Source organism: Bos indicus, chromosome 20 (assembly GCF_029378745.1).
Source record: "Bos indicus isolate NIAB-ARS_2022 breed Sahiwal x Tharparkar chromosome 20, NIAB-ARS_B.indTharparkar_mat_pri_1.0, whole genome shotgun sequence".
Lineage (NCBI taxonomy): Eukaryota > Metazoa > Chordata > Mammalia > Artiodactyla > Bovidae > Bos > Bos indicus.
Window position 1 is genome coordinate 13442030 of NC_091779.1, and position 25750 is coordinate 13467779.

Sequence of the window (25750 nt, forward strand, 5' to 3'; positions counted from 1 at the left end):
ACATTCTACATCAGTGTTAAACACTGCCAAGGAACATACTAAACTGTGATTAGCAGATTACTCGGGAGAATAAAACACATAAAACAAACTCGGTAACCAAAACTACAAAATGGATATTAAAAAGCAACTGGATAGGAGAGCTCAATTAAAAGAAAAGCAACCAAAAAGGGTAAAATAAATAAATATGTGCAAACTTAAATGGCTGGGTTCCTACTCTCAAGGACAATGCCAAAGTTTATATAATATATAACTGTGCTTCACAATTATATCTGGTTATACTAGGGATATAGGCTTAGTTAAGATAAAAGAACAACTGAGGAAAATACTAAAGAAAAGAATTACGTATCCAGCACTGGAGACAAAAAAGTACTCTCTAAATGAGTGACGCTTTAGTTTAAAAGTAATAAGACTACAACCATCATCTATTCTATCATATATAAAAGTCTTTCAAGGTGACTTCCAGTTGCATTAGAAGTATTATCTGTTAAAACGCCTTCACCATCCAATGACGAGCTTAAGACAGGTTCATGTTTAACTCTCCAAACAGTTTACTATCAGGAATGCCCAAAAGCCTTTGATTCAAAAGACAAGATGATACTACAGAAATCCAACATTAACAAAATGATTCTTCAGTGTGGACAAAATCATGGAATAAACTAACAGCAGAGTGAAATTTTATATATTATTTCTCAATTATTAAAAAAAAAACTTACTAATCAAGAGGGAAAGGTCCTCACAAAAGCATTTTCACTGTTAAAGCATATTTCTAGTTCAAAAGCTGTAAAACACAGTAAGCTCACAGATACTACTTCATTCCCTGAGCACCTACTTTCATCAGGCTGTCTGGAAGAACATCTTTGTGACTAAGTGTAGCTGATGGGTAGTTCTGCTGTCCTGAAATGAATATATCATCTTGACAAGGATCTCCTGGACAAGATGTCTGGGGATGCTTCAAATGAGGGGGAAATAAAAAATAAACAAATAATGATCTTTAAGATGTGAAACCAAAACAGTGATGACACTTAAGAGGAGATACTGATAGACAATGGAAAGATGAAGAACTTAATCAAACATTACCATCATAACTGCACCTTTACAAGGGCTGTTAACTAGATTTATCGTGGTAATCACTGTACAATACATACATGCATCAAACCATCATCATGTATACCTTGAACTAACACAAGGTTATATGTCAGTTATATCTCTAAAACTGGAAAAAAATTAGTACTTTTAACAGTCTTTCAAAGTTACGTGGCAAAATGTTTATTCTTATAATGTGTAAAAAGTACACCTGAATATATAGTTAAGATATTCATGATGCTTTTATGATTTTATTTACAGTAATACCTAGCTTTTAACATTTGCAGCAGTAAGTTTAGTTATTAATCCAAATTAAGACGCCCAAATTTTAAGAGCAGCTAAAATATATGTACTCCTGTTGAGTACAGAAAAAAGTTTTAGTTAAAAAGAAAAAAATTAACTGCTGTTCTTTTAACAGCATAGTATCATGCAGGATTTACTTCTTAATGATGAGCAATATCAATAAATATACAGTCTTACGTGTCTATTTTTCACTTTAATTTAATTCTAAACACACAAAGCTATATTTTAGAAAACTAAACAGATTCTGATAAATAGCAGTATTGTTACCTTTAAAAAAGTGTTATGGCTGTCAACACAGATATGCAAACTTCTACAAAAGGCGTTATGTAAAAACCCAAACAAACTTTCTGGCCAACTCAATATATCAGCATTTTGAAAAATAATGTGAAATCTACTTCATTATTATATGCCACAGGATACATACGAATCTAAGTGTTTGTAATTTAGTCTTAGGAACCATATCTGTGACAAAGCTATCATGTGCAGTCTGTTACTAGTTCAAATTATGGCTTAGTGGGTTTTTGTTTGTTTTTTGTTGTTTTGTTTTTCTTTTGGCTGTGCTGTACAGCATGTGGATCTTAGTTCCCTGGAGTCTTAACCACAGGACCACCAGGGAAGTCCTGGCTTAGTATTTTTAGATGTAGTTTGATCTGATTTTGCGTATTTATACAGTGAATACTTTATTTGCCTTTTCTATTTTTGAGATGTGTTTTCAGAAATGTGTAATCATCAACTTAACTCACAGCTTGAAGTTTAAACTCAAGTGTGAATGTACAACTATATCTTTAAATGAACAAGTACATTATGGATAGAAAGTTAAAGTGCAACAGACTCAAAGACTCTGAATTTAATAATAACAAGCAAAAGATATTACTGATCAAGAATTTGTAAAAAACAATTGCTCTAGATGACTATAAAGATTATCCCTGAGTTAATAACCCCATGGCTTCAGCTGCAAAGAGCACCAGAAATGCAGGGCTTACTAGCCATCATCTCCTCTCTCCCTGTTTCAAGCTGCTAAGTTACAAAATGATTGCTGCCACTAACATGTAACACAGAAACCAAGTGGCAGCAGGTGACAGAGGACAGCAAGCTGAGTGAGGTGCAGGCAGAGCAAAGTGAACCCAGGATACTGCCCCTATCCGAGAAAACAACAGACTAAAGCCAGGAGTGTATGAAAAAGTAGTAGGGGACTGGGGGTGGTGAGAATGGGGACGCTCAAGTAAAAAGCAAAGGACCCAGAAGCAGGGTCAGTATGGAAATAAAACTGTGTGGGAGAGAGTAAGCATTACAAAGGGAGAAAGGTCTTTTCAGGATGGAAGAAGGGCAGAGGAAGTATTTACTCAGAGGTCATGCTACCACCTCAAGTTGTTATGGAAAGACATATAAAGTTTTATAACAGCCAGAGTTGTTCTGTTCTTTCTCCTTTTCTGTCCTTCTTATCTGCTACCCTTAACTTTCATTAAGAATAAACCTTCCTTCTTCCCACAATGATTAGGTGGGTGTTAATGGATTTGGGTTTTGCCTTTTCACTGGTACTTATTGCAACTTCTCCAGCCTCACATTTAATCATATTCTGCAAATTATGATTAAACTTAGTTCCAGGTATTTATTTGCCAACTCTCAGTCACTAAAGTGAAAATTATTCTTTCCTACAACCCCTCTAGGTATTATGCATGGCACAGCATTAAAACGCTGAGTTAGGGAAAGCAAGCTAATTTTAAGAGAGCGCTGCAAAGAAAAAGAATTTTTAAAAAACCTCTTCAACTCCTATTGCTCACCCCTTTTTACATAAATAAGAGCTGACTACACCTTTAGTTATGACCACAGAAACTTAAGAGGTAAAGCCTAAATCAGCTTTGCAGAGCTTTACAACTAAGCCATGGAAGAACTGGGAGGTAATCAAGGTATTTATTAACCCACAGTACAGATTTATTTTCTAGAACTGTTAAACATTATTGACCCAGGGATTTTTGCAGAAACTAATGCCAGTGGCAGGTGATTTGTTATGTAAGTGGATATTCAAACACTCTGGTCAACAACACTTGGGTAACATGAAATGTGGGCTTCTTTCTCATTTATGTACTGAAGTACTGATCTACTGCAGGTACTCACTCGAAAAGTGTGCCCACCAGAACCTCTTCCGTCTGCAACACTCAAGGCGAGACTGCCCTGGCTGCCATGCAGATCCCTAGAGCTGCCATAGTGAAAGTTGCTTACAGCAGTAAAATTGGAATTAAAGGACCTTGACAGCATGCTCTGAATAAAGAGGGGATAGATTTAACAGAGATTAGTGTAGCATGCAAAATTCACAAGACACGTTATACACATAGACATATATAAGTAACCCCCAGATCACGCAGGAATACCATGCAACACTGAATTTTCAGAGACACTGAAAGAAATTGGAACTATTTACCATATATTTACATGAAAACATATATGTATACACACATAAATTATATGTAAACCCAACCATTTACATGTTTAAACACCAAAAAAGAAAGTGCAAACATACAGCTGCTCTTAGGCTATTATGTTCTACTCCTAACCTATCTTATTAGAAGTTCATCAGAAAATAGGAATTGATGTCACATCCAGATGTATTTGTATGTATATGGTTACACACAGAACACAAACTAATTTCTTTGTAAAGACAAACTTTACCAACACTCAGTTATTTCTAAGTCAAAATGGTTTTATAGAAAGAATGCTTCATTCTATAGAAATTGTCTTAAGTAAATACATAATAAAGCACAAAATGTATTTGCAAAAAAATACTTGGCTCTTGTAATTTCTAATAAAAATTACCTTCCACACTTAAAAAATGTCTTAAAGCAAAGTTTAACACACACACAGACTTTTAGGGTATAATATTTAAAAGGCTCCTCCTACTGCTCTGCAATTATCAGGAAAAAAATTCCAATAAATCTAGAAAATGTACATGTAAAACTCTTTTCCCATTCAAATAGATATTAAAGGTGATTGTATTTTTTGAAGTCAGTAGTGGCTCTGCTGTTTAACCTTCAAGAAGCCTTCAAGTTTCACTGACAGACGCCTTCCATGACTGAGTTTATATAAATGCCTAATCACCAATCCCAGAGTTGCCTGAACAATGTACTTCAATAAAAGCACTGCCTGATTCTCCCTGTTCTTGCTTGGTTATTCCCAGAGTTCACTACTGTACTTTCACATGTGGATGCTTTCAGTCATGTCCCTAAACACTGAAGGTCTGATTGTCAAACCAAGAGAAACCTCATTTTGAACATGGCTTCTTAGTAAGAAATACACAAATGCTTGTTATGGCCATAATAAAGGAAGAAAGGAAGAATTTACTTTCTCCAGATTATGAAGTTGATCTCTTATACAAAGAAGCAATATGACATTTCAGAATGAAAAGAATCTATAAAACTACACGAACAAATTTAGGTGTTTTGTGAATTCTAAAGTAAAGACCAAGGGAAAAGCTGAATAGGCCAGGCTCGTACTTTCTCAAAGCATTTCACAAAGAATAAGGATTTGGCAGAGGCAAGTCATAGGTTCCCCAAACATCTGATTAAAAAGTAAAAATAAATTATACACATAATCGCACACAGAAACATGAAAAAAACACACGTTCGTGCATTATAACTCAGTTTTACATGTTAACTTGAGTGGTCTGATTAACTCTCTTTAATAATATGTTAATCTTGGAACAAAGTCTTTGCTGTCATCTTTGAACATATATGAGGTTTTTGTAAATATTTCACTGAGTAAGAAGGCTAAAAGTTTGGAATAGGTCTGACTTTGAATTTAGGCCTGTAGAGAGAGACGCCCACATAAAACTGCACCCTATCAAAACAGATCAACACATTGTGCAACGTTCAATTAAGTGCTGAACGTATGTCCTGGACGTTGTTTGCTACATGTTAATAGTTGTATAACAGCAAGTAAAAATGGAAATTATCATGTTGTTAATCATATGGAGTGCTTCTTATCAGTTTTTAATATAATAAGGAATACTGACAAATATTGACATTAGAAATAATTTTACAAATTTTTATTCCTTTGCACTATCTGTTGATAAGTTTAACTCAGTCAGTCTTGAGGTTTCTGAGGTAAGATCTATTTTCTATGTTTGTGTTCCAGGTACAGTTTTTGGGGAAGTTGGGAAGGAGGGGTTACTACTTAAAAAAGCCAAGTGAGCTTCAATAACTAATTGCTTTCTGTTTTACTATTAAACTCCCAGCTGGGCAGAGCAGCACCTTTTCCTCTTGAGGTAGGGCAGGCATTGTGAAATCCCCTGAGAAAAATTTTCAAATGCCCACCGTGCCATTAGAATTATGTTTAAGGAAGAGAGGGGGGGATGCAGAGGAACAAATAGAGATCTCCCATCACCATCCACCATTTTCAGCCAATGCTTTCAAGTCTGGGGTCTAAATTATGTTGCCCTGTGTCCTCTAAAGCTTTTTCCTAATTTCAATGAGTTAATTCTCATCTCTAAATTACCAGTGGGCAAACTGGGAAACAATTGCCATGTATTCTCCAAGCAATCATACAGTAAATTCTAAACATAAAAAGCAGAAAAGTACAAGAACAATGAGATGGCTAATCCTTGCTTCCTAATTACTAAAGTCCAGACAAATCTCTGACAGGAAAATAGTGGAGAATAGCCATCTGAGATGTCAACTAACAACAACATTAAGATAACCAAACTCATCTAGTCCTCCAAATCTGCTATTCCTCATCAATATCTAGTTAATGGCATTCCCCAAAAATCAATTCCCCAAAAAACAATTATTCAAGGTACCAACCTCAAGTGTAATCCATTTTCCTCAATGAATGATTACAGGAATATTCCCATCAGAGAAAACCCTTATAAAGTCTATCCCAGAACTGCCTCTTGAATTTATTTTGTCTCAATTCCACTGATACATTTCTCATTCTACTTATTCTCAGGACTGTAAGACAGTCTCATAACTCAATCAACTTAACTATAACTATAGCTTCTTCCTCCGCAAATCCAGTTACACACCATCACCAGAAGTTTATTTATAAAACAGCTATGTTACTCCTTTACTTAAGAAACTTCCAAATTCCTCAGATAAAGTACACAAATTCAAGAGCCTCAACAGAATGTACAGAATTACAGCTGAAACAAAATGGATATATGACAATGAAGCTGCCTAATGCTATAGATGCTCAGCTATTTAAAGCTACAGAATTTAAAAGAGCTAATTATTAGAAACAAAGGTTCAATGTGAATTGATATAAGGTATTAATCCTAATTTTAGGCATTGATTTCCAAACATTTTGACTTCAAGAATTTACTGAGGTTCTATACACTAGCTCCTATTAAAATATCTTATATCAATAAACAAAGCTGAAATAATTCTTGAGTAAAATCCGCTGAGAGATATGAAGCTGAATCTTGCAGAATGAATATGCCATATATATTTGGGCCACAGAACTGTCCTAATATATCAGTTTTAAGGTTAATTTTTTTTTTAAACATTTCTCTCTTTTCAAAAGAGTAATATCTACATATAAAGTTACAAAAGCTCATCTACATGAGCTTAAGTTACTTAACAACAATCTCCTAACTATATTAGAGCCACAGACACCTGAGTTCAAACAGGCCAGAAATGCAATATAGGAGAGTCAATAGTAAATGCCATGCCAGAAGCCATCTGAGTCAGTGACAGTGTTAGTTATACAACATGAACTGGGAAAAAAAATCTTAGGGGAAAGATATACATTTATAATACATTTCTTGTTATTCTGTTAACTATATAGTGAATTGCTGTTTTTATACACATATTTACATAATTAATTATTAATAGATGAGCAGGAAGTCAGGAAATACTGAACAGAGGTAAACATGTATATACATGTATTATTTGTAGTATGTGCGGCGCAATCTAAGATACACAAAAGAATGTAAGCCCATTAGAAAACATTAAGGAGTAACAGGAAAGAAGTTCCTATCACTATCGCAACTATTTTGAGCCTGGGTCTCAACTTGGACCTCTAATCTCACTACCAAGGAAAAACTTCTAGAATATAATAAGTATGTATTCAATAATTCAGAGTATCTTATTTCATCTTGCTTAAAAAACAAAGTACGCCAAAAATTTTAAAGGAAAATTAGTAAATTCATGAAGAGGCAAATGAAAAATTCATGTTTAATTACCTTTTCTAATTTTTTGGCCTCAATGTGTCGTAGTACTTGTTCTCGCCAATCATGAGGAACTTTACTTTTTCCCGGAGGATCTAGTAACGAATGCTCAGAACCAACCCTTGTATTTGGTCTTTTTGAAGGACTAGTCCGTGAGTAACTGAAGTCACTAACTGACATAGTTCTCTCTGGTATCTCACTAACAGAGGGTCGAGCACTCTGAGGCCTTGAGGCATGTGGACCATCAACGCTGTAGGTTCGTGCAGAAAGAGGTCTCTGTGATCCTGACATCATTGGAGGAGTTCGTCCCACTGAATGTAATTCTCTGTATGACAAATAATCTCCTTCAGGAACTTGGGTCCGCCTCGTGGAACCTGGCTCACCAAGATTTACAGAGGCTGCTGAGGACACACTGCTCTGTCGCTGAATTGTAGTTCGAGTTGCTCCAGGAATGAGTCGGTCATTTGGTGAGATGGCCCACATGTCCCCATGTCTTCCTGGACCAAGTCTCTGGTGTAAATGATACCCAGTATTAGCTCGAACATTGTTATGATTAGAGAAATTCATATTGGCAGAATGTTTAGCGTAACTGTGACTTTCTGTACTCTCTGATCTAGGAAAGCGCTGTGAGGGAAAACTGACAGGATCTACTTGGGGATTTTGTTTGGAGTGCCACAAAGTGTCCTTGACTGCAGCACTGCCACTGTACTGAATATTATACTGCGGAGGACCATACATCTGAGGCACAGACTGGGGGCCACTTGTTGTGGGACCTCTTATGTGTGGTTCTTCAGGATTGTGATTTGAATCAAACTTGAAAATTGCCTTTGCACCCGATATTAAATCAGAAGATGAAGAAGAACCAGTAAATACTTGCAATGGTTGATCATATAAAAGTGTAGCTGACTTGCTCCTGACTATATTTTTTCCATCAATAGTAGATGTTACTTTAGCTGTGGCACTTGGCTGCTGAGGTCCATTATCACTCAGAATGTCATAGATTTTTAGCCCTCCAGTTTCCATATTAGTTATGCTATGAGATTTCACAACAGGTCCAATTGGCCCACTTTTCTGAGGGGAGAGGTCTTCAGTGCTTTTGGAATGACCCACATCAACAGAAGAATCAGTGTCATGTGGCTCGGTCCTCCTAGGAGACTGGGGAGTTTCCTCAGAATGTCCATTTACCTTATTTATGCATTCAACATTAGGAAACTTGTTTCCATTTTCCAAGTGCTCAGCTTCTCCTTTAGCATTATTGCTTAAAAAGCCCATTCCAAGCGCTGTATCTTGTGTCTTTGATCTTTCCACTATCTCTGGTTGAAATGTATCATTAGTTACAAGTTTATTTAGATTCATATTGATATGGTCTAATTTGTGAGATTCATCAGATGTGGCTGTTGAGTCAACACCTTTTTCAATAAGAACTAACCTCTCTTCAATATTCAAATCATACTCAGGTAAGTTAAAATCTTTTTTATCAGGAACTTTGATTTTTTCCTCTGTTGAATGATTTAAAATATCTCCATTTTGTAAAAGACTGTTAAAATTTTCATCTTCTTGCCTAAAAGAAAGATAATTTTATCACAAACATCATAAAGCCCAGTTTTTAGTCATGGGGAATATTAACAACAAGCTACTGTGTAAATACACAGAGATAAGAGTGTTGATGGGAGTCACAGATAAAAGACATTTAGTATCAAGCATGTAATTTTAAAATACTATTGTAACAGTCAAATAATAAGAGATTTATATTAAATAGAGACAAGTAAAACATACTAATCAAAGTGCAGATAAGATTAATTATTGCCACTACCATAATCACTGTAACACAATACAGTTTAATAGAGCTAAACAATGAAGAAAAATGTGCATATTTTATAATGAAATAATTCCCTTCTACTGCTGCACCTTTGCATGAATGTTCTAAAATACGAAATGCTTGAAAGATAGGTACATACATGGAGATAAGAGCAGTAAGTTGAATAGCTGAGTAAGAGCACAGAATATTTTTATGAATAATTCAAAACCTCACAATATTGATCAATTATATTAAGTATTATTAGATCCAAATATATATAAGGAAATTATACAAAGAACTAAACAATCACTCAAAGATCTACAAAGTATGAAGATCAAAAAAGAAACTAAATATAATTATTTTCTTAAGTGACTACATTGTGTTTAGCAAATATTTATAAAACATGCCATTCCAAAATTATAGAAGATATTTTATTTCTATTTGATAATAATAAAACCTATTTGTATTCTTTTGTGTAAATATGTAAGTTACATTTCAACAAATATTTTTTAATACTGACCTTCTGATTAGATAACAGAAAATATTATTAGAAATACAACCAAAGAAGGTATGGCTATATCCCTTTCTTAGCCTTTATTTCATTACAAAACACATGATTTAGAAAATACTTAACTACTTGCCAACTATATCAAATTTTACTTTTCAACAAATTAACCATTATTTTAACATCCAAGAGGTTATAAAAGTAATATTTTACCACACAAGATTTTAGCCTCAAATTCAGAGGAAGGGTGTAAGTGATTAATCTTAAATATAACTACATAAGAGTTAAAACTCAATGTGAGACATAAAATTCATCTTCCTTTTAAAGTAATGCAAATCAATATATAGAAAAATCTGACTTAAATATACCCAGAATTTAAGTACTCTATAACTCTAAAATTCAGTTAATAATATCCATACAATAAGGTTTGGATTCAGCAGTAATCCAAATCCTTCTATCAAGCATAACCCTTTAACTTGAATTATTCTAAACAGGCTATATTAAAAAACATTATAAAACTGTTCAACCTTTTAATGAAGAGAATTAGAATATATTTTAAGTCTTTTCATTTAAAAGACTAAGATGAAAATGTATGTGCTGTGCTCTGCTTAGTCACTCAGTCTTGTCCAACTCTTTGCAACCTCATGGACTGTAGCCCGCCAGGCTCCTCCATTCATGGACAATCCCCAGGCAACAATACTGAAGTGGGTTGCCATGCCCTCTACCAGCCGATCTTCCCAATCCAGGGAAATGTATAAAAGCTAAGCAATTAGTAAATAAACTGGGGAAGAAATTATATACTGTCTGAACCACTTCTATAATATTAATTTGTAAAGTCTTTTATGTTTTAATAATATATATTTAATAATATAATATAAATAGTATATATTTATTTGCCTTGCCATCTCTATGTATTATACAAATAAATTATCTCGTTAAGATGGTCACAAACCTGATTTTGGAATTAATACCAATATGTGTTTGTTTCACTGGAGAGCAGAGTGAGGTATCTTGACTGCTATCAGTATTAAGAGAAACTGAATCAGACATCCGAGATGGAGAAGAACAGTTGCTGTTATTCTGATTGCTATTGTGTGTGACTTCATCTGATAAAGAATCTGTATCCTTTGTATCATCTGTAAGAAAAAAAATAAAGCTACTGATAAAGCCACATAGAATTTCCAGTAATGAAAAATGGCATTTATATTGTCTTGGCTCAATATATAAGATAAGGAATTATATGGATAGAAGATAACCAGAGGCTCACCTCAGAAAATTCAGTCCTAATACATACAAAGATTCAAGAATTTAAAAACAGTGATACCTTCAGTTAGTTTTTAGTGATACCTATAGTTTCTTTTTTAAATATGAACAACGATAGAGTTACCCAGAATCTGATTTAAACTACTGACACAAATGTTATTACATAATGTTTTTAAGGCCATTTTAGGCCGTTTTAGTGAATATTGTTTTCCATGAATTTAGTTTTAAAAAGTTGTAATAGTAAGAAATATATACTATAGTTCATAATCTCAATAAACTTATTATCTGGGGTATAAATGATTTCATACATGTATGGAATTGTTTTTACCTATTCTGATAATAAAAATGAGCAGCATAGTTAACCAAAAAAGAAACACCACACAAATCCAGAAATTTTCCCAAGGTCAGCTTTCCCCTTTCTAATATCATTTCAAAGAACTATATATGAATAGTAAATTCTCAATATGTGAGATGGTTTTGCAACAACTATATAAACAAACAGATAATATTCATATTCCACTTTAGGCAGGTAGTAATAAAAAGTACCATTTTTTAAAAGTAGTGATAAGAAGATAGTAACTTAGTATGTTTACAACCCTATAGGCATGGTAGCACATGGGTCTCTATAACTTCTGCTTTAAGGTGTTTGGGTCTGAGAATCTGAATTTTGAATATACTGTTAAACTACATGGCACTTAAGTTCTCTCCTATTTACATTCTCCTACTTCTTTCTCCTCTTGATGAAAGTGAAAGAGGAGAGTGAAAAAGCTGGCGTAAAGCTCAACATTCAGAAAACGAAGATCATGGTACCTGGTCCCATCACTTCATGGGAAATAAATGGGGAAACACTGGAAATAGTGTCAGACTTTATTTTTGGGGGGCTCCAAAATCACTACAGATGGTGACTGCAACCATGAAATTAAAAGACGCTTACTCCTTGGAAGGAAAGTTATGACTAACCTAGATAGCATATTGAAAAGCAGAGACATTACTTTGCCAACAAGGTCCGTCTAGTCAAGGCTATGGTTTTTCCTGTGGTCATGTATGGATGTGAGAGTTGGACTGTGAAGAAAGCTGAGCGCCAAAGAATTGATGGTTTTGAAGTGTGGTGTTGGAGAAGACTCTTGAGAGTCCCTTGGACTGCAAGGAGATCCAACCAGTCCATCCTAAAGGAGACCAGTCCTGGGTGTTTGTTGGAAGGACTGATGCTGAGGCTGAAACTCCAATACTTTGGCCACCTCATGCGAACAGCTGACTAATATTGGAAAAGACCCTGATGCTGGGAAAGATTGAGGGCAGGAGGAGAAGGGGATGACAGAGGATGAGATGGCTGGATGGCATCACCGACTCGATGGACGTGAGTCTGGGTGAACTCTGGGAGCTGGTGATGGACAGGGAGGCCTGGAGTGCTGTGATTCATGGGGTCGCAAAGAGTCGGACACGACTGAGCGACTGAACTGAACTGAACTGACTTCCTTCTCATGGGATAACTGTGACAATTAGATAATAATATGTAAACTATTTAGCATAGTAACAATTAGTAACAAATATCACTACCATTATTATGAAACCCCAAGCTATCCTTTAAAGGGCCACCTTGCCAGTAAGTTTCATCAATGACATAAAGGTACAGACTGGATAAATCTTTGGTGGAGATAATGTAGACATTTTCAGACATTTGGTGGAGAAGAGTGAGGGAAGGATAAAAGGAAGGGATAGCTACTCTCCGAGTTGTCTTTCATTTCTGAGAGTCTGAGATTCTATGTTCGATAGAGGTGAGGGGGTATATTAAAAAAAAAAAGTTCCTTAACAGATAAATAACAACAAGCATCTGTTATACATAAGGTACTTTGCTAGATCTGAGTACACTAACCCAATATATTTGAAATTCTCAAAATCTTTCATTAGCTAAATTGTATGTCTAGTTAGATGTATGCGTGCTAAATCACTTCAGTCATGTCTGACTCTTTGCAGCCCAATGGACTTGTAGCCCGCCAGACTCCTCTGTCCATGGGATTCCCCAGACAAAAATACTGGAGTGGGTTGCTGTGTCCTCCTCTAGAGGATCTTCTCGACCCAGGGATCAAATCCACATCTCTTATGTCTCCTGCCTTGCCAGGTGGGTTCTTAACCACTAGCACCATCTGGGAAGCCCAGTTAGATGTATACACATGGAAAAAATTAAGGAGCTCAAAGATCATACAGCAAACAAGTGGTAGAGATGGAATCATAATCCAGGCTTATCTGCCTAAAAAATCCATGTCATGTTAGTAAACTTGCATGAAGGAAGGAAGAGATCCACCAAGATTTTTCTTTAAAAACGAGAGATAAGGAATAGACCCTTTACAAAGACATGTTTTAAAAATTGCTTCTGAAAAGTATTTTAAATAACATAGTAAAATTTAGTGAAAATTTATTTGAAAAAAAAATTTATAAATTTTATTCAGTCCATTTCTGTTCCTAGAGAGCTATCTTTTGACATCTAACCTTTTTTGTTACTACTAAGTGCTACCACTTTGGGCTGGTTAATAGAGGTTTCAATTAATGGTGGTCGCATCTCTGCCATTTTCATCTCTTCATCAGAAGAAAGTTCTTCAGATTCCTAATTTGGAGAAAAAAGAGAAAAATATTAACAAAAATAAATTTTGGTTTCTTTAAATGAATAAATATTAAGTTATATGAACTTCAAAGAGAAAATACTTGACACAGGCATAAAAGCTTTTTACGGTAACTGAATAAAACTAGTATGTGACTTAAATTTTTCAAGACATGGCAATAAAACTATGGAAATTATTAACACTACACCAAAGTGTCTAAGGTATAATTTTCTGTGTGGTCCTTAATTCAACTGTATTAATGATTAGTATGTACCTGGTACTATTATCAAGTGCCAGAGAAACAAAAATGAGTAAAACACAATCCCTGCTGGTGAAAAACTAGTGAAAATGCTAGTTTTAGCATTTGTTAGAGCAGTTTAGTGAAAATGCTCTAACAAAAAGTGTATTCCTAGTTCTTAAATTTATTCCTTCAAGGATCACCAGGTTCCAAGGAATCAGAAGGACTGAGATGCTCTTCCACCAAGATAAATTAATGGCAATTTCTGTCCAATTTGAAGACAGAATCTTTTATTACACTCCATGATTTTTTTCTCTGATATTTGGCAATTGTCCCATGCAATTTACCACTGAGTGCTGTTAGCACATACAAAGAGACTCTGCGGTCAACAAGTATTAATAGAAAGATTTTAACATTGTATATAATAGACATAAAATCAGATCTTCTGCAGTTTATTTTTAGCTAATATAATGAAAATAAATAAAAGGTCTTAAAACAGTATTCTATTAAAAATACTAAGATTTCTAAGTGCTTTAAGTGTCATAATAAAATATGAACTGAAATCAGAAAACTATTTCAATAAAAAGGCCAGATAATAAATATTTTATACTTTGCAAGCCACACATTCTGTTTCAACCAACCAATTCTCCTGCTCTGGCATAAAAGTAGCCACAGACAATATGTAAGCAAATTACCATGGCTGTGTGCCAGTGAAACTAAATGTCATCTAATTTTTCATATTTCACAAAATATGCTTTTTCTTTTGACCTTTATTCAATGTTCAATAATGTAAAGCTGTTCTTAGCTTGCAAGCCATATGAAAATAGGCAGTGGGCCAGCTTGGGGCAACAGGCCATAGTCTGCCAACCCTGTTCCAGACTCTACTACAATGGATTTAGACTGCTAAGTAGTTAAGGGTGAGAAATGTAAATTGGGTTTAGTCTTCAAGGGTAAGTTAAGAGGTAAATAGCATTCTGAGTAGAGGGAAACATGGAAATAAGAAAATGTATGGCAAGTCAGCTCCATGAAGCTGAAATTTAGGAAAAGGGGCAGGAGAAACAGAAAAGGCAGACTGGATTGCATAGTAAAAGGTTATGCTCTGAGTATGAACTCAATTAAGTACATGCTTAAAGTACATTACTGAAAGTACAATTACTGAAAGTACATTACTGAAAGTTGCCAAGCTAGAAACTCACAAGGCAGATTATCTTTTAAAATAATAACTCTGATATTAAAGGTTTATAGAAAGAGAGACTGGCAGAAAGAAAACTGGGTATAGCAATAGTCTTGAACAAAAAAGACTACACCTGTCCTGCAATGGCAGTAATAGCTAGTACAGAAAAAAAAAAGAACTGGGCAGAAATTTTATTATCATTAACAGAACTTGACTGGTACAATGAATACAAACAATGAGATAATAGGATGAGGAGGTTTGTCTCAGCCTTTTGATATCTGCAGCATCTAAACTGCTGACCAGACCTTCTTCTCCATGAGACTATATTATACCTGGGCTTCTGCGAACTCTAGTCTCCTAAACCTCCCACCACCTTTCTGTTTCCTTTGCTCATGTCAATTAATTTTCCTGCAGTTTGCTCATATTCTTTCCTTTCTTACTCTTTCCCCCATAGCTACTGCATTTTTTTCCCCAATGATTATGTTTATTTTAATTAAAACTTTTTATTTATTTTGACCATGCCCCACAGCATGTGGGGTCTTAGTTCCGCAACCAATGAGCAAACCTGTGTCCCTTGAATTGGAAGCATGGAGTCTTAACCACTAGGCCACCAGGGAAGTTACAATGATTATGTTTAATGTAGATAATTCCGCTAAAAAATGTTCAGTGGCTCCCCAAAGACTATAGTATAGAACATTAAGTCCAGATTTCTCAGCATAGCTATCAGGAAACAATCTACTCTACTAATTTTATTTCATTAACTATATCCCCTGATACATTTGGTCAGATGGTCTGACCAATGCTCTTTCCTACATTTTCTAAAGGCGGTTCTTTTGCTCTCATATTCTTTTCACATTTCATTCAATTCTCCTATTTCTATTAACTGAAATACTTCAAAATACAAGTTAAACGTTTCCTTCACCTCAAAGCATCTGTGGTTCTTTATAGCCAGAAAATACCTCTTTCTAAATTTCTATAAAACTTAATACCTCCAGCAGTTTATGAGGCGAATGTAGAATGGTGCAATCACTTTTGGAAAACTGGCAGTTTCTCAAACAGTTAAACATAGAGTTACCATACAATCTAGCAAATCAACTCTAGAAGAAAGAGGATGTATTTTCTTTGGGTATAAACTATACCCAAGAGAAAAGAAAATATATATCCACACAAAAACTTGTATACAAATATTCAAAGGAACCTCACTCATCATTAGAGACAAAATGTGGAAATAACTCAAATGTTCATAATGGACAATGACAATGAAATATACAGACATTAAAAAAAAATGGATGAAGTACTGACCCGTGCTACAATATGAATAATCTTGATGATATTGTGTTAAATGAAACAAAGACTACAAACTGTATGATTACATTTATATGAAATGCCAAGAACAGACAAATCTAGAGGCGAAGACTACTAGTTGCTCAGGACTGGGGAGGAGGATATAGACATTGTAGGGAGACAACTAAGAAGTACGGGCTTTCTTTTAGGGTAATCAAAATGTTCCAAAAGTGTTTGTGGTGAGGATTGCACAACTTTCAGTACACTAAAAGCCACTGAACTGCACCCTTTATTTAAATGAGTGAGTTGTATAGTATATGAGTCACACCTCAATAAAGCTGCTTTAAAAAAAAAAAAAAAAAAAAAAGCTTTTATTGATCCAAGGGAAAAATCTCTTTTAAAAGTCTCAGATATTCAAGGAAAAAAAAAAAACTTTACAATCAATGATAAACGCCTAAATAAGTCAAATAACTGACTTATTATTTGGTAAACCAACAGCAACTTTTTCATTTTTAAGTTACTGAGATTAAAGCAATTGCTATTATAAATTTTACAGAATTAGAACTGCCACAATCTAATTTAAATAGTAAAAATTTTTATAACCTCTGTACTCCAATGTTGAAGCTTAAGTGATAAATGAGTGGTAAACAAATACGATGAAATTTCTCAATGGCAAAACTGTATTAGTGTATTTTCTGCTATTGGTATCAGGTTTCCCCTACCTTTAGTTAGCAACAATGAAATGTTAAATTCTTATCATTTAACATTACTCCAGAATAATCATAAAGCCATACCTCAAAAACATCATCATGATTAACAATATGCTTCAAGTTCTCAGAGGCTTTCACATTTGCAGTCACTGGCAGATTTCCAGAACTGACCTCAGCTTCAGGTTCACTGGTCTTCTGTACAGAGTTTCCTATCATATACTTTTCTCTTTCATCAGCTTTGCTTCTTACTGGAGTGATACTTTCAGAAGTCTAAGCAAAAGAAAAGATAAAAGAACTCACATTCTTTACACCTATTACTGTATTAAAGTTCAGATGAAAATTTAAAAGTATATTCCTATTATGGGTAAACTGAAGAAGTTTTAAACACGGAAATCTGTAGCACTGAGAGAGAAAACGCTCACTGTGGAAACAGGCAGTCACAAAGGTCCATAAGCCACATTAAACTTGACAATTTAGCTAAGGTTCCATTTCATCCTAGAAGGTGCAAAGCTGCTATTTATGAGTGAGTCACTTGGCATGTGCAAACTCAGGAAGGTTCGATTTTTTCCTGCTCTTTGTGGAACAAATAGAAACTTCAGTGACAGGATAAAACTTCTGTTTCTGTGATACAGATGCAGAGGGAAAGTTCATTAAAGGAACACACAATTTAGGGATCTGTGTAGGTTTCGGAAACATCCTAGGGAAACGTCAATGATCTGTCACAGTAATTACATTTAAAATGAAAACTGGGTAGAATGGATCAATATTACCAGGGGAAAAAGCATTCCTATAACCATGAACTTTCTGACATTCATTATCTTATTCTTTGTTCAGGCAATGTTAGTTCAAAAGCTATGCTGACACTCTCCTGCCCATCTGGACAGTCTGTAACCACAACTGAAGTGGTAATAATAGCATTTCAGTTTGCTCACTATGATAGCTTTTAGTTCAGGTATGTGAAAACTCTGGTCACCTGATGTGAAGAGCCAACTCACTGGAAAAGACCCTGATGCTGGGAAAGATTGAGGGTAGGAGGAGATAGGGGCAGCAGAGGATGAGATGGTTAGATAGCATCACTGACTCAATGGACATGAGTCTGAGCAAACTCTGGGAGATAGTGAAGGACACGGAAGCCTGGCATGCTGCCATCCATGGGGATGCAAACAGTTGGAGATGACTGAACAACAACAACAATCTGAGAATACTCCCTAAGTCTGGGAGTGTATTTTGGTGTATACAAAAAGGATCATTGTATCAATTATCATTTAAAAATTTTAAAGAACTGGAAATAGACTTTAGTCAATGTTTTTAAATTGAGCTTTCTAACCTTCACACCCACATCATTATTTACAACTTGCTGATCTTCATGTGGTTTCAAATCTTTTCCAGAGTCTTCATTAGTCTCTTCATCTTTTAATCTATGTACAATGGTTTGAACAGTTTTGACCATATTCTTAAGCTCATCCGGATATGGTGTTGGATATCTCTTCAAATTTCCCTCCTACAGAAATAAAATAAGTGATAAATTAAATTATCTCACAATTCAAAATACAGGTATTTCTTTAAAAAAACGTTTATTGGAGTATAGTTGATTTACAATGTTGTGTTATTTTCTGCTGTAGAGCTAACTGAATCAGCTACGCCTATACACAGATGGACTCTTTTTCAGGTTTCCCATATAGGCCATTACAGAGTATTGAGTAGAGGTCCCTCTCTATACAGAAGGTTCCTATTAGTTATCTACAGATAAATATTTCTAACACCAATCTCAAAATTTAATCTATAGTCCATCTTAATTATACTACATACCTAGCTCATAACGTAACTGTGAAGACAGATGATAGGCCTTTGAAAGCATTTTAGATCAATAAATGTATGGTTTTATTGATAGTAAAAAAAAAAAAAAAACTTCACAGTTACAGATTTCAATGTTTTAAAAGCTTTTTTTAGTAGACTTAAATATATTCCATTTGGAGATATATGGTATGGATATTGCCAACACTGCACTTGGCTTTGAAACAGATACATGTTTTCCAGCTAGATAATTATGCAAACAGACATAAAATTCCTACATTATGATGACTTATGTGCCAGAAACCAAACAACTCTAAGATCAGCCTAATCATCATTTTCTAGAATTCAGCCAGCTTTATTATACAAGGGAAAAATAATCACGTCCGTAACTAACTTGGAAATGTGTATTTGCTACTTCTATTACTACAACACAGTCTCATAAAGAAACAAAATGTTCCCCTCAAAGAGTTGTTCATCCCTTTAATATATAAATGAATAATTAAAGAAAGGAAAGGGGGAAACAATAATCTGTTTTGCTCTTTTATTTATGTACACTATGAAATTTGTTTTTTATTCACACTATTTTATATTATTCTCAAATACTTTCACATCATAAATGTAGTGGATCAATAAAATTTCAAGCGCCTTGAGGGTAAGGAATGAAACAAATACTTCTTTGTATCTCTGAAAGTAGCACAGATGAGCTATATGCTGCTGCTGAGTCACTTCAGTCGTGTCTGACTCTGTGCGACTCCATAGATGGCAGCCCACCAGGATGCCCGGTCCCTGGGATTCTCCAGGCAAGAACACTGGAGTGGGTTGCCATTTCCTTCTCCAATGCATGAAAGTGAAAAGTGAAAGTGAAGTCGCTCAGTCGTGTCCGACCCTCAGCGACCCCATGGACTGCAGCCCTCCAGGCTCCTCCATCCATGGGATTTTCCAGGCAAGAGTACTGGAGTGGGGTGCCACTGCCTTCTCTGAAAATAGCACAGATGAGCTATATAGTACCTAATAAATGCAGGCTTCCCAGGTGGTGCTAGTGGTAAAGAGCCCGCCTGCCAATGCAGGATACAGTAGGAGACACAGGGTTGAGAGGATCCCTGGAGGAGGGGTCCCCTGGAGGTGGGGTCCCCTGGAGGAGGGATCCCCCTGGCAACCCACTCCAGGATTCTTGCTGGGAGGATCCCATGGACAGAGGAGCCTGGTAGGCTTATGGTCCACGGGGTCGCAAAGAGTCAGACAGGACTGAAACGATTTAGCATACATGCAACTTATTTAAAATTTAAGAGACCTGTTTAAAATTTGAAGGAAAAAAGAACAGACTCACTCTGGGAGGTGCCTCCCTTTCATCTTTGTCTTCATCACATTCAAACGCCACTTGAGCTCGCTGTTTTCTCTGTTCCTCCCACAATGAAGGATTAAAACTTTCATTATCTGATATAAACATAACTAGAGAAAAACAGAAACAAACAAAACCCCACTATATTTTACTATAATTATGAAAAACTGTTACTTGCTCATAATTTTATAAGATGTTCATTATAATAAATCAAGACTGTCGATGTCAGCAGCTATAAATGCTACACTAACAACTAGGCTGTATTTCTAACATTTCTTCACAACAGCAATCACACATCTTTTCTTTCTTAAAGCTGATTTGTCTTGTTTTTTTATGAGAAAGATTTCTGAAGAGAATACAATATAATTAGCACATTATAGATACGTAATTGTGTGTAGTTCCCTACAAAAAATAACACGGTAATACACAAATCATTTCATTCAAGTTTTGGCATTCAGAAATCTTAATTCCAATATTGTTTATTATGTACTAGAGGAAGGGAGTTAACACAAAAAAATGGAAATATTTTGGTAAAAAATGACTACCCTGATGGCCCCTACTTGCATTAAACATTATACATAGTTTGACTATGTAAACAAAGTGATTGCAAGATATTCTTTATATCAAAACTAAGGAAAATTTAAAATTTAACAAACTCAACACTTACATATCCTGCCTGCTATCTGATACAATATTAAATACTTAACAGCTGTCAAAGTTTTTTGCTTCCTCTTAGGCAACGAAAACAAAAGGTAAGGCTTAAAAAATCGATCCATTTGACCAACAGATTAATATATATCATTATACATTAATCCATTGCACAAATCCATTTAATTGCACAAAGTCATTATGGATTAATATATATCACCTTAAAGAAGTTTGTGCAATTAAAAAAAAAATCACAACTTATTTTCTGCCCATTAAAAGAAAACAAAAGAGATTAAAAGCAACTTTTTAGTTAATAGAAAAACAGATAATCCAAATACAGTCAGTTTGATTATTTCCACAAAACCGGCATAATTATCATTTATTTTTAGTCCTTCTTTTGGGCTTCCTACCCTTCTTTAAGCTCATATCCACAGGAAAAATACCATGAAACCAAATACTAACAACAGGAATAAAACTTTATTTACCTTTTTATTTGTTTTAATTACTCAGTTCAAAATTTTTTACTTGCTTTATGTTGTTGCTTAATATTAAATGAATTACAGTGTTTGTTTGTGCAACGAGGTTCAAATTCCTGGGAAGCCTTCCTGACATACTTTTTGTGGTATACTCGGAAAAGCAAGCAGAGCCAAGCAGTTTCCAACAAAGTCTACTTCCAGGATTGAGAGAGAGGATTTCCCCTCCCATCTTAGGGTTGTTCTGCTACCAGAAGCATTCTTGAAGAGAATCTAATAAAACACTACAGATGTGTGACTTTGTGCAATTCCCTACAAAAAGTAACATGGTAATTATATAAATATTTCATTCAAGGTTTGGCACTCAGAACTTGTCTTCCTAATTCCAATACTGTTCGTTATGTACTAGAGGTGAGGATGAGGGTTAAGACTCCCAATCCTCAGCCCAGCCCAAAGATCTCTAAGAGTTTTAGATTATATCAAAGCAATTTTACATCAGAATTTTTTCAGAACCCCAAGGAAAGTAACTTTTACCATTCCTCTCACTACTGTCAACTTCTGGTCACCTATACTTTCTACCCTTTAGTATAAATCTCACATCTTTTGAGATTCAGGGCATCAGGCAGTAACATTACTTTTTCTGCATTTTAGAGGCCACTAGATCTGATCACACTGGCATATTCATTCGGGATTCTAGCATTTGCATAGCATGTTTCTCTCTACCTATATGTCATAAGTGAAAGTCACTCGGTTGTGTCTGACTCTTTGCAATCCCATGGACTATACACAGTCCATGGAATTCTCTAGGCCAGAATACTGGAGTGGGTAGCCTTTCCCTTCTCCAGGGGATCTTCCCAACCCAGGGATTGAACCCAGGTTTCCCACACTGCAGGCAGATTCTTTACCAAATAAGGCACCAGGGAAGCCCAAGAATACTGGAGTGGGTAGCCTATCCCTTCTCCAGCAATTTTCCTGACCCAGGAATCGATCCGGGGTCTCCTGCATTGCAGGCGGATTCTTTACCAACTGAGCTATCAGGAAAGCCCTATCTACCTAAGACCTGCCAAAATCCTGAATGATGACAAATGTGTGATGACCCCAATAACACAATACAATACAATTTCATAATTTCTTGATGTCCTCTATTTCAGTGTCCATTTGCATCTCACCCATGTGATTCAAAATCATGGTACTCCTCAAGACCTTAGCTTGTGTAATACCTGACCACTCCATTTGTCCTTCTAAATCATTCACTTATTATTGCTGGTAAGTGTTGAGTTCCTTAACCTCATTTCCTTTCCTTCCTGTAAAAGAATTCTTTTACTCCCTTCTCTATTTACCTTAGATTTCATGACATATTATTTGTACCACTCTCATCTTTTTTCCCCCTTTCCTTAAGTCATACCTACCCAGTAAATCCTGTAACATGGTATTTCAATCACCTACCTTCTGAGCCTTGGAATTCAACCAGAGAAAAATGATATAACCTTGTGGTTTAGAACCACTACAAATTTATGGTATTCCTTACTCTTTGTTCCATCTTCAACACTGCTCAGGAATTCATTCCAAGTCAGCCTGCTCTCCCACACAAAATCACCACCACTTACCTCAAATGCCCTTCCCCCAACCTTTTCAGGCAATTTTCTCTTTGACTTCACTGAGAAAGTAAATATAATAAAAACCCTCAGACTGATGCTGCTCCCCAATATCCTGTTAGTTATAAATTCATTGTTATATGGATCCATTCTTTCCGTTTTTCCTGTTTAAGACTGATTCCTCTAACCAGGCTCAAGATACCACACCTTCTCTTTCAAATTTACCCATCATTATCCCCCTGTCACATCATGAGCTTCTTGAAATTAAGTATTTAAGATCTTAAATACTTAGATCTGGGACTTCTCTGGCGATCCAGTTGTTACAAGACTCTGTGCTTGCAATGCACAGGACATGGGTTCAATACCTGGTTGGGGAACAAACACCCCACATGCCTCAAGCAGCAGCCAGGGGTGGGGCAAAGATCTTAAATACTTAGATCTAACACAATTCCTGGCACATGTGTGGTAATAAAAATAGAATGAATTAAATGTGAAGTGTCTACTCTCAAAGTATGAAAAATTCCACCTTAAGCACATTATGTTTTCTGACTTATTTCTCAGACACTGTGATAAAGGAAAATGCTTCTCTTTCAGTTAAAAAGAAATTCAGCTGCCTGACCATTCAAAATGTAGTTTCTGATTCAGTACTGTGAGTATACTAGTTATAGTGCTCTCATTATACCCATAGTGAAATACTTTACACATGAACTCTAAGGGAACTCAGAATATTATGAACTTATCTCATACTTTTCTGTTGAAGTCTCCCCACACTAAAATGCATCTAACAAAATCAAAGGATCATTTAAGGAAACATGGTATAGATATACCTCTAAATTCAACTATATATAACTCTGAGATGCTGCCTTATTTTCCCATTTTCAGAGAACTTCATTAACCAATTCTCTAAATTTTCTTCAAACTAGTAAAAGTCTTTGAGACTTAAAATTCAATTCACATCTTTGCTACACTTTATCAGTTATTAGTTTTTTTTTTTTTTTTTTAAAGAAAAGAGATTGTTAAATTCCTACCATCCTCAGTTCTTGGCTGCTGAGGGAACATGTAGTTAGTAAGCACCATTTTCTGGGTCTCTGAATCAGTCTCTTTTTGAAGAGGTATCAGGGGTTTGGACTAGGAAAAGAAAATAAATATTTAATTTTCAATAATCCTATAACAAATACATGTTGAGCAATACTTCTGAATAAGTACTCATCATTTTTTCTAGGTTACAAAAAATTTTAATATACATAATAAAACTTTAAACATTGATTTGAAACCTTTTACAAAACTAAAAAATAAAATTTAGCTTTTAATACAAAGCAAACTCATACTGTATTGCAATTATCACTATCAATAGTTTTAAAAGTTCTCATATATTAAGTACATTACATATATCCACAGTCCAATAATTACTTATCACAGTGATTTTAATAACACCAAAAACTAAGCCTCTTCATTTTATGTTATTTTGCCCCTACTAGCATTCCCCTTGGAGAAGATGCTTTTGCAGAAACGAGTTAAGAGGTTTAGTCTAGTTATTTGCAGGTTTATTTTAGCTGAAAACAGAGTACAAACAGTAGGCTGTAACCTTTTCTATTCTCTCTTATCCCTGTGTCTCCTTTCTCCATTGATTCAACACCAAATTACTCACGGGCAGAGCTAGAAACTCCAATTATTTCAGATCTCATTTTTCCTTACGACTTTCCCCCTAACTAGTTATTAAGTGTTCTCAATTTACTTCTTAAAATAACTAATATTTTTGCCAGCCTATTGACCTAACATTCTACCAATCTAAGCCTTGGCTAACTCCAGACAAGCAGGAACAATCCAATTCTCCCCTCAACCTGCCACTCCACCAATTAAGTCTTTGGACTTACTCTTGTGAAAACTGTGCCACTAGCTAATGTCATCCTATAATCTTACTTCCATTCAGTTATTTCCTCTGTGCCCCTATCCTTGTTTCACAGTAAAGATACTGCCCTGTGTCTCAAACATCATCAGTGAGAACTTTCTTGGCCTTCTCAGATAATAGCAATGGTAGACGTACTCCCTTCCCAAAGACAGCACTGCCCTATAGCCTTTTCAGATACAAGTTGCTGCTTCTCCCACACTGCATAAATCCTAGTTCAGTAGGTGGAGATAGTTTACAAATGCTACAAGATCATTACTTCTCTTTCAAGTATAAACACCCCTTCTTTTGAGAAAGATTAAGCCCTGCTTCACTCAAGCTCCTTTCCTAATATATGTCTCTCAATGACCTTCTAGTAGTATCCAACTTCTTCTGACTCTTTTATGCCAAATCCTTCAATAGTAATGTGTAATTCTATAGATATAAAAATGACACAGCCATACTGTTAGCCCAATGATTTCTCAGTAGATGAGAAGTGGGTTGGAAGAAGCAAAGAAATCTACTTAGGTGGAAATATCAAAATTATCTGGGAGGGACTTCCCTGGTGGCCATGTAGTTAGGATGTTGGGCTTTCACTGCTATGGTTCAATCCCAGGTTGGAGAACTGAGATCATGCAAGCTGTGTGGCATGGCAAAAAAAAAAAGAACACAACTAAATTTAATTACACAGGTAGTTACATAAAAGACAAAGTTAAAAAAAATTATCTGGGATGGGAATTCTCCAGCAGTCCAGTGGTCAGGGTTCTGGGTTTGATCCTTGGTTGGGGAATATCACATGTTATGTGATGTGACTAAATAAATAAATAAATTTTTAAAGGTAAAATTTATGTTAAAAAATTATCTGAGAGGCTTCTAAAAAACTAATCACACTCCTAAAAAAGTT

General features: G+C 35.3%; 1 protein-coding gene across 10 annotated transcripts in view; it reads right to left on the reverse strand.

Moving 5' to 3' along the window:
- ERBIN (erbb2 interacting protein) overlaps window positions 1–25750 on the reverse strand; it is a 130359-nt gene that overhangs the window by 10184 nt on the left and 94425 nt on the right. For 3 of the 10 annotated variants that reach the window (XM_019982798.2, XM_019982797.2, XM_019982796.2), the window contains exons 15-21: window positions 23990–24089; window positions 20234–20355; window positions 18440–18613; window positions 17197–17382; window positions 13597–13711; window positions 10799–10982; window positions 7559–9104 (exon numbers count right to left, since the gene is read on the reverse strand). In XM_019982798.2, coding sequence (XP_019838357.2) covers window positions 7559–9104; window positions 10799–10982; window positions 13597–13711; window positions 17197–17382; window positions 18440–18613; window positions 20234–20355; window positions 23990–24089 — 2427 coding nt within the window. Of the gene's footprint in view, window positions 1–829; window positions 950–3501; window positions 3646–7558; window positions 9105–10798; window positions 10983–13596; window positions 13712–17196; window positions 17383–18439; window positions 18614–20233; window positions 20356–23989; window positions 24090–25750 lie in introns of all 10 variants that reach the window. The other 7 variants (XM_019982794.2, XM_019982793.2, XM_070774610.1 and 4 more) reach the window with 4 other exon arrangements.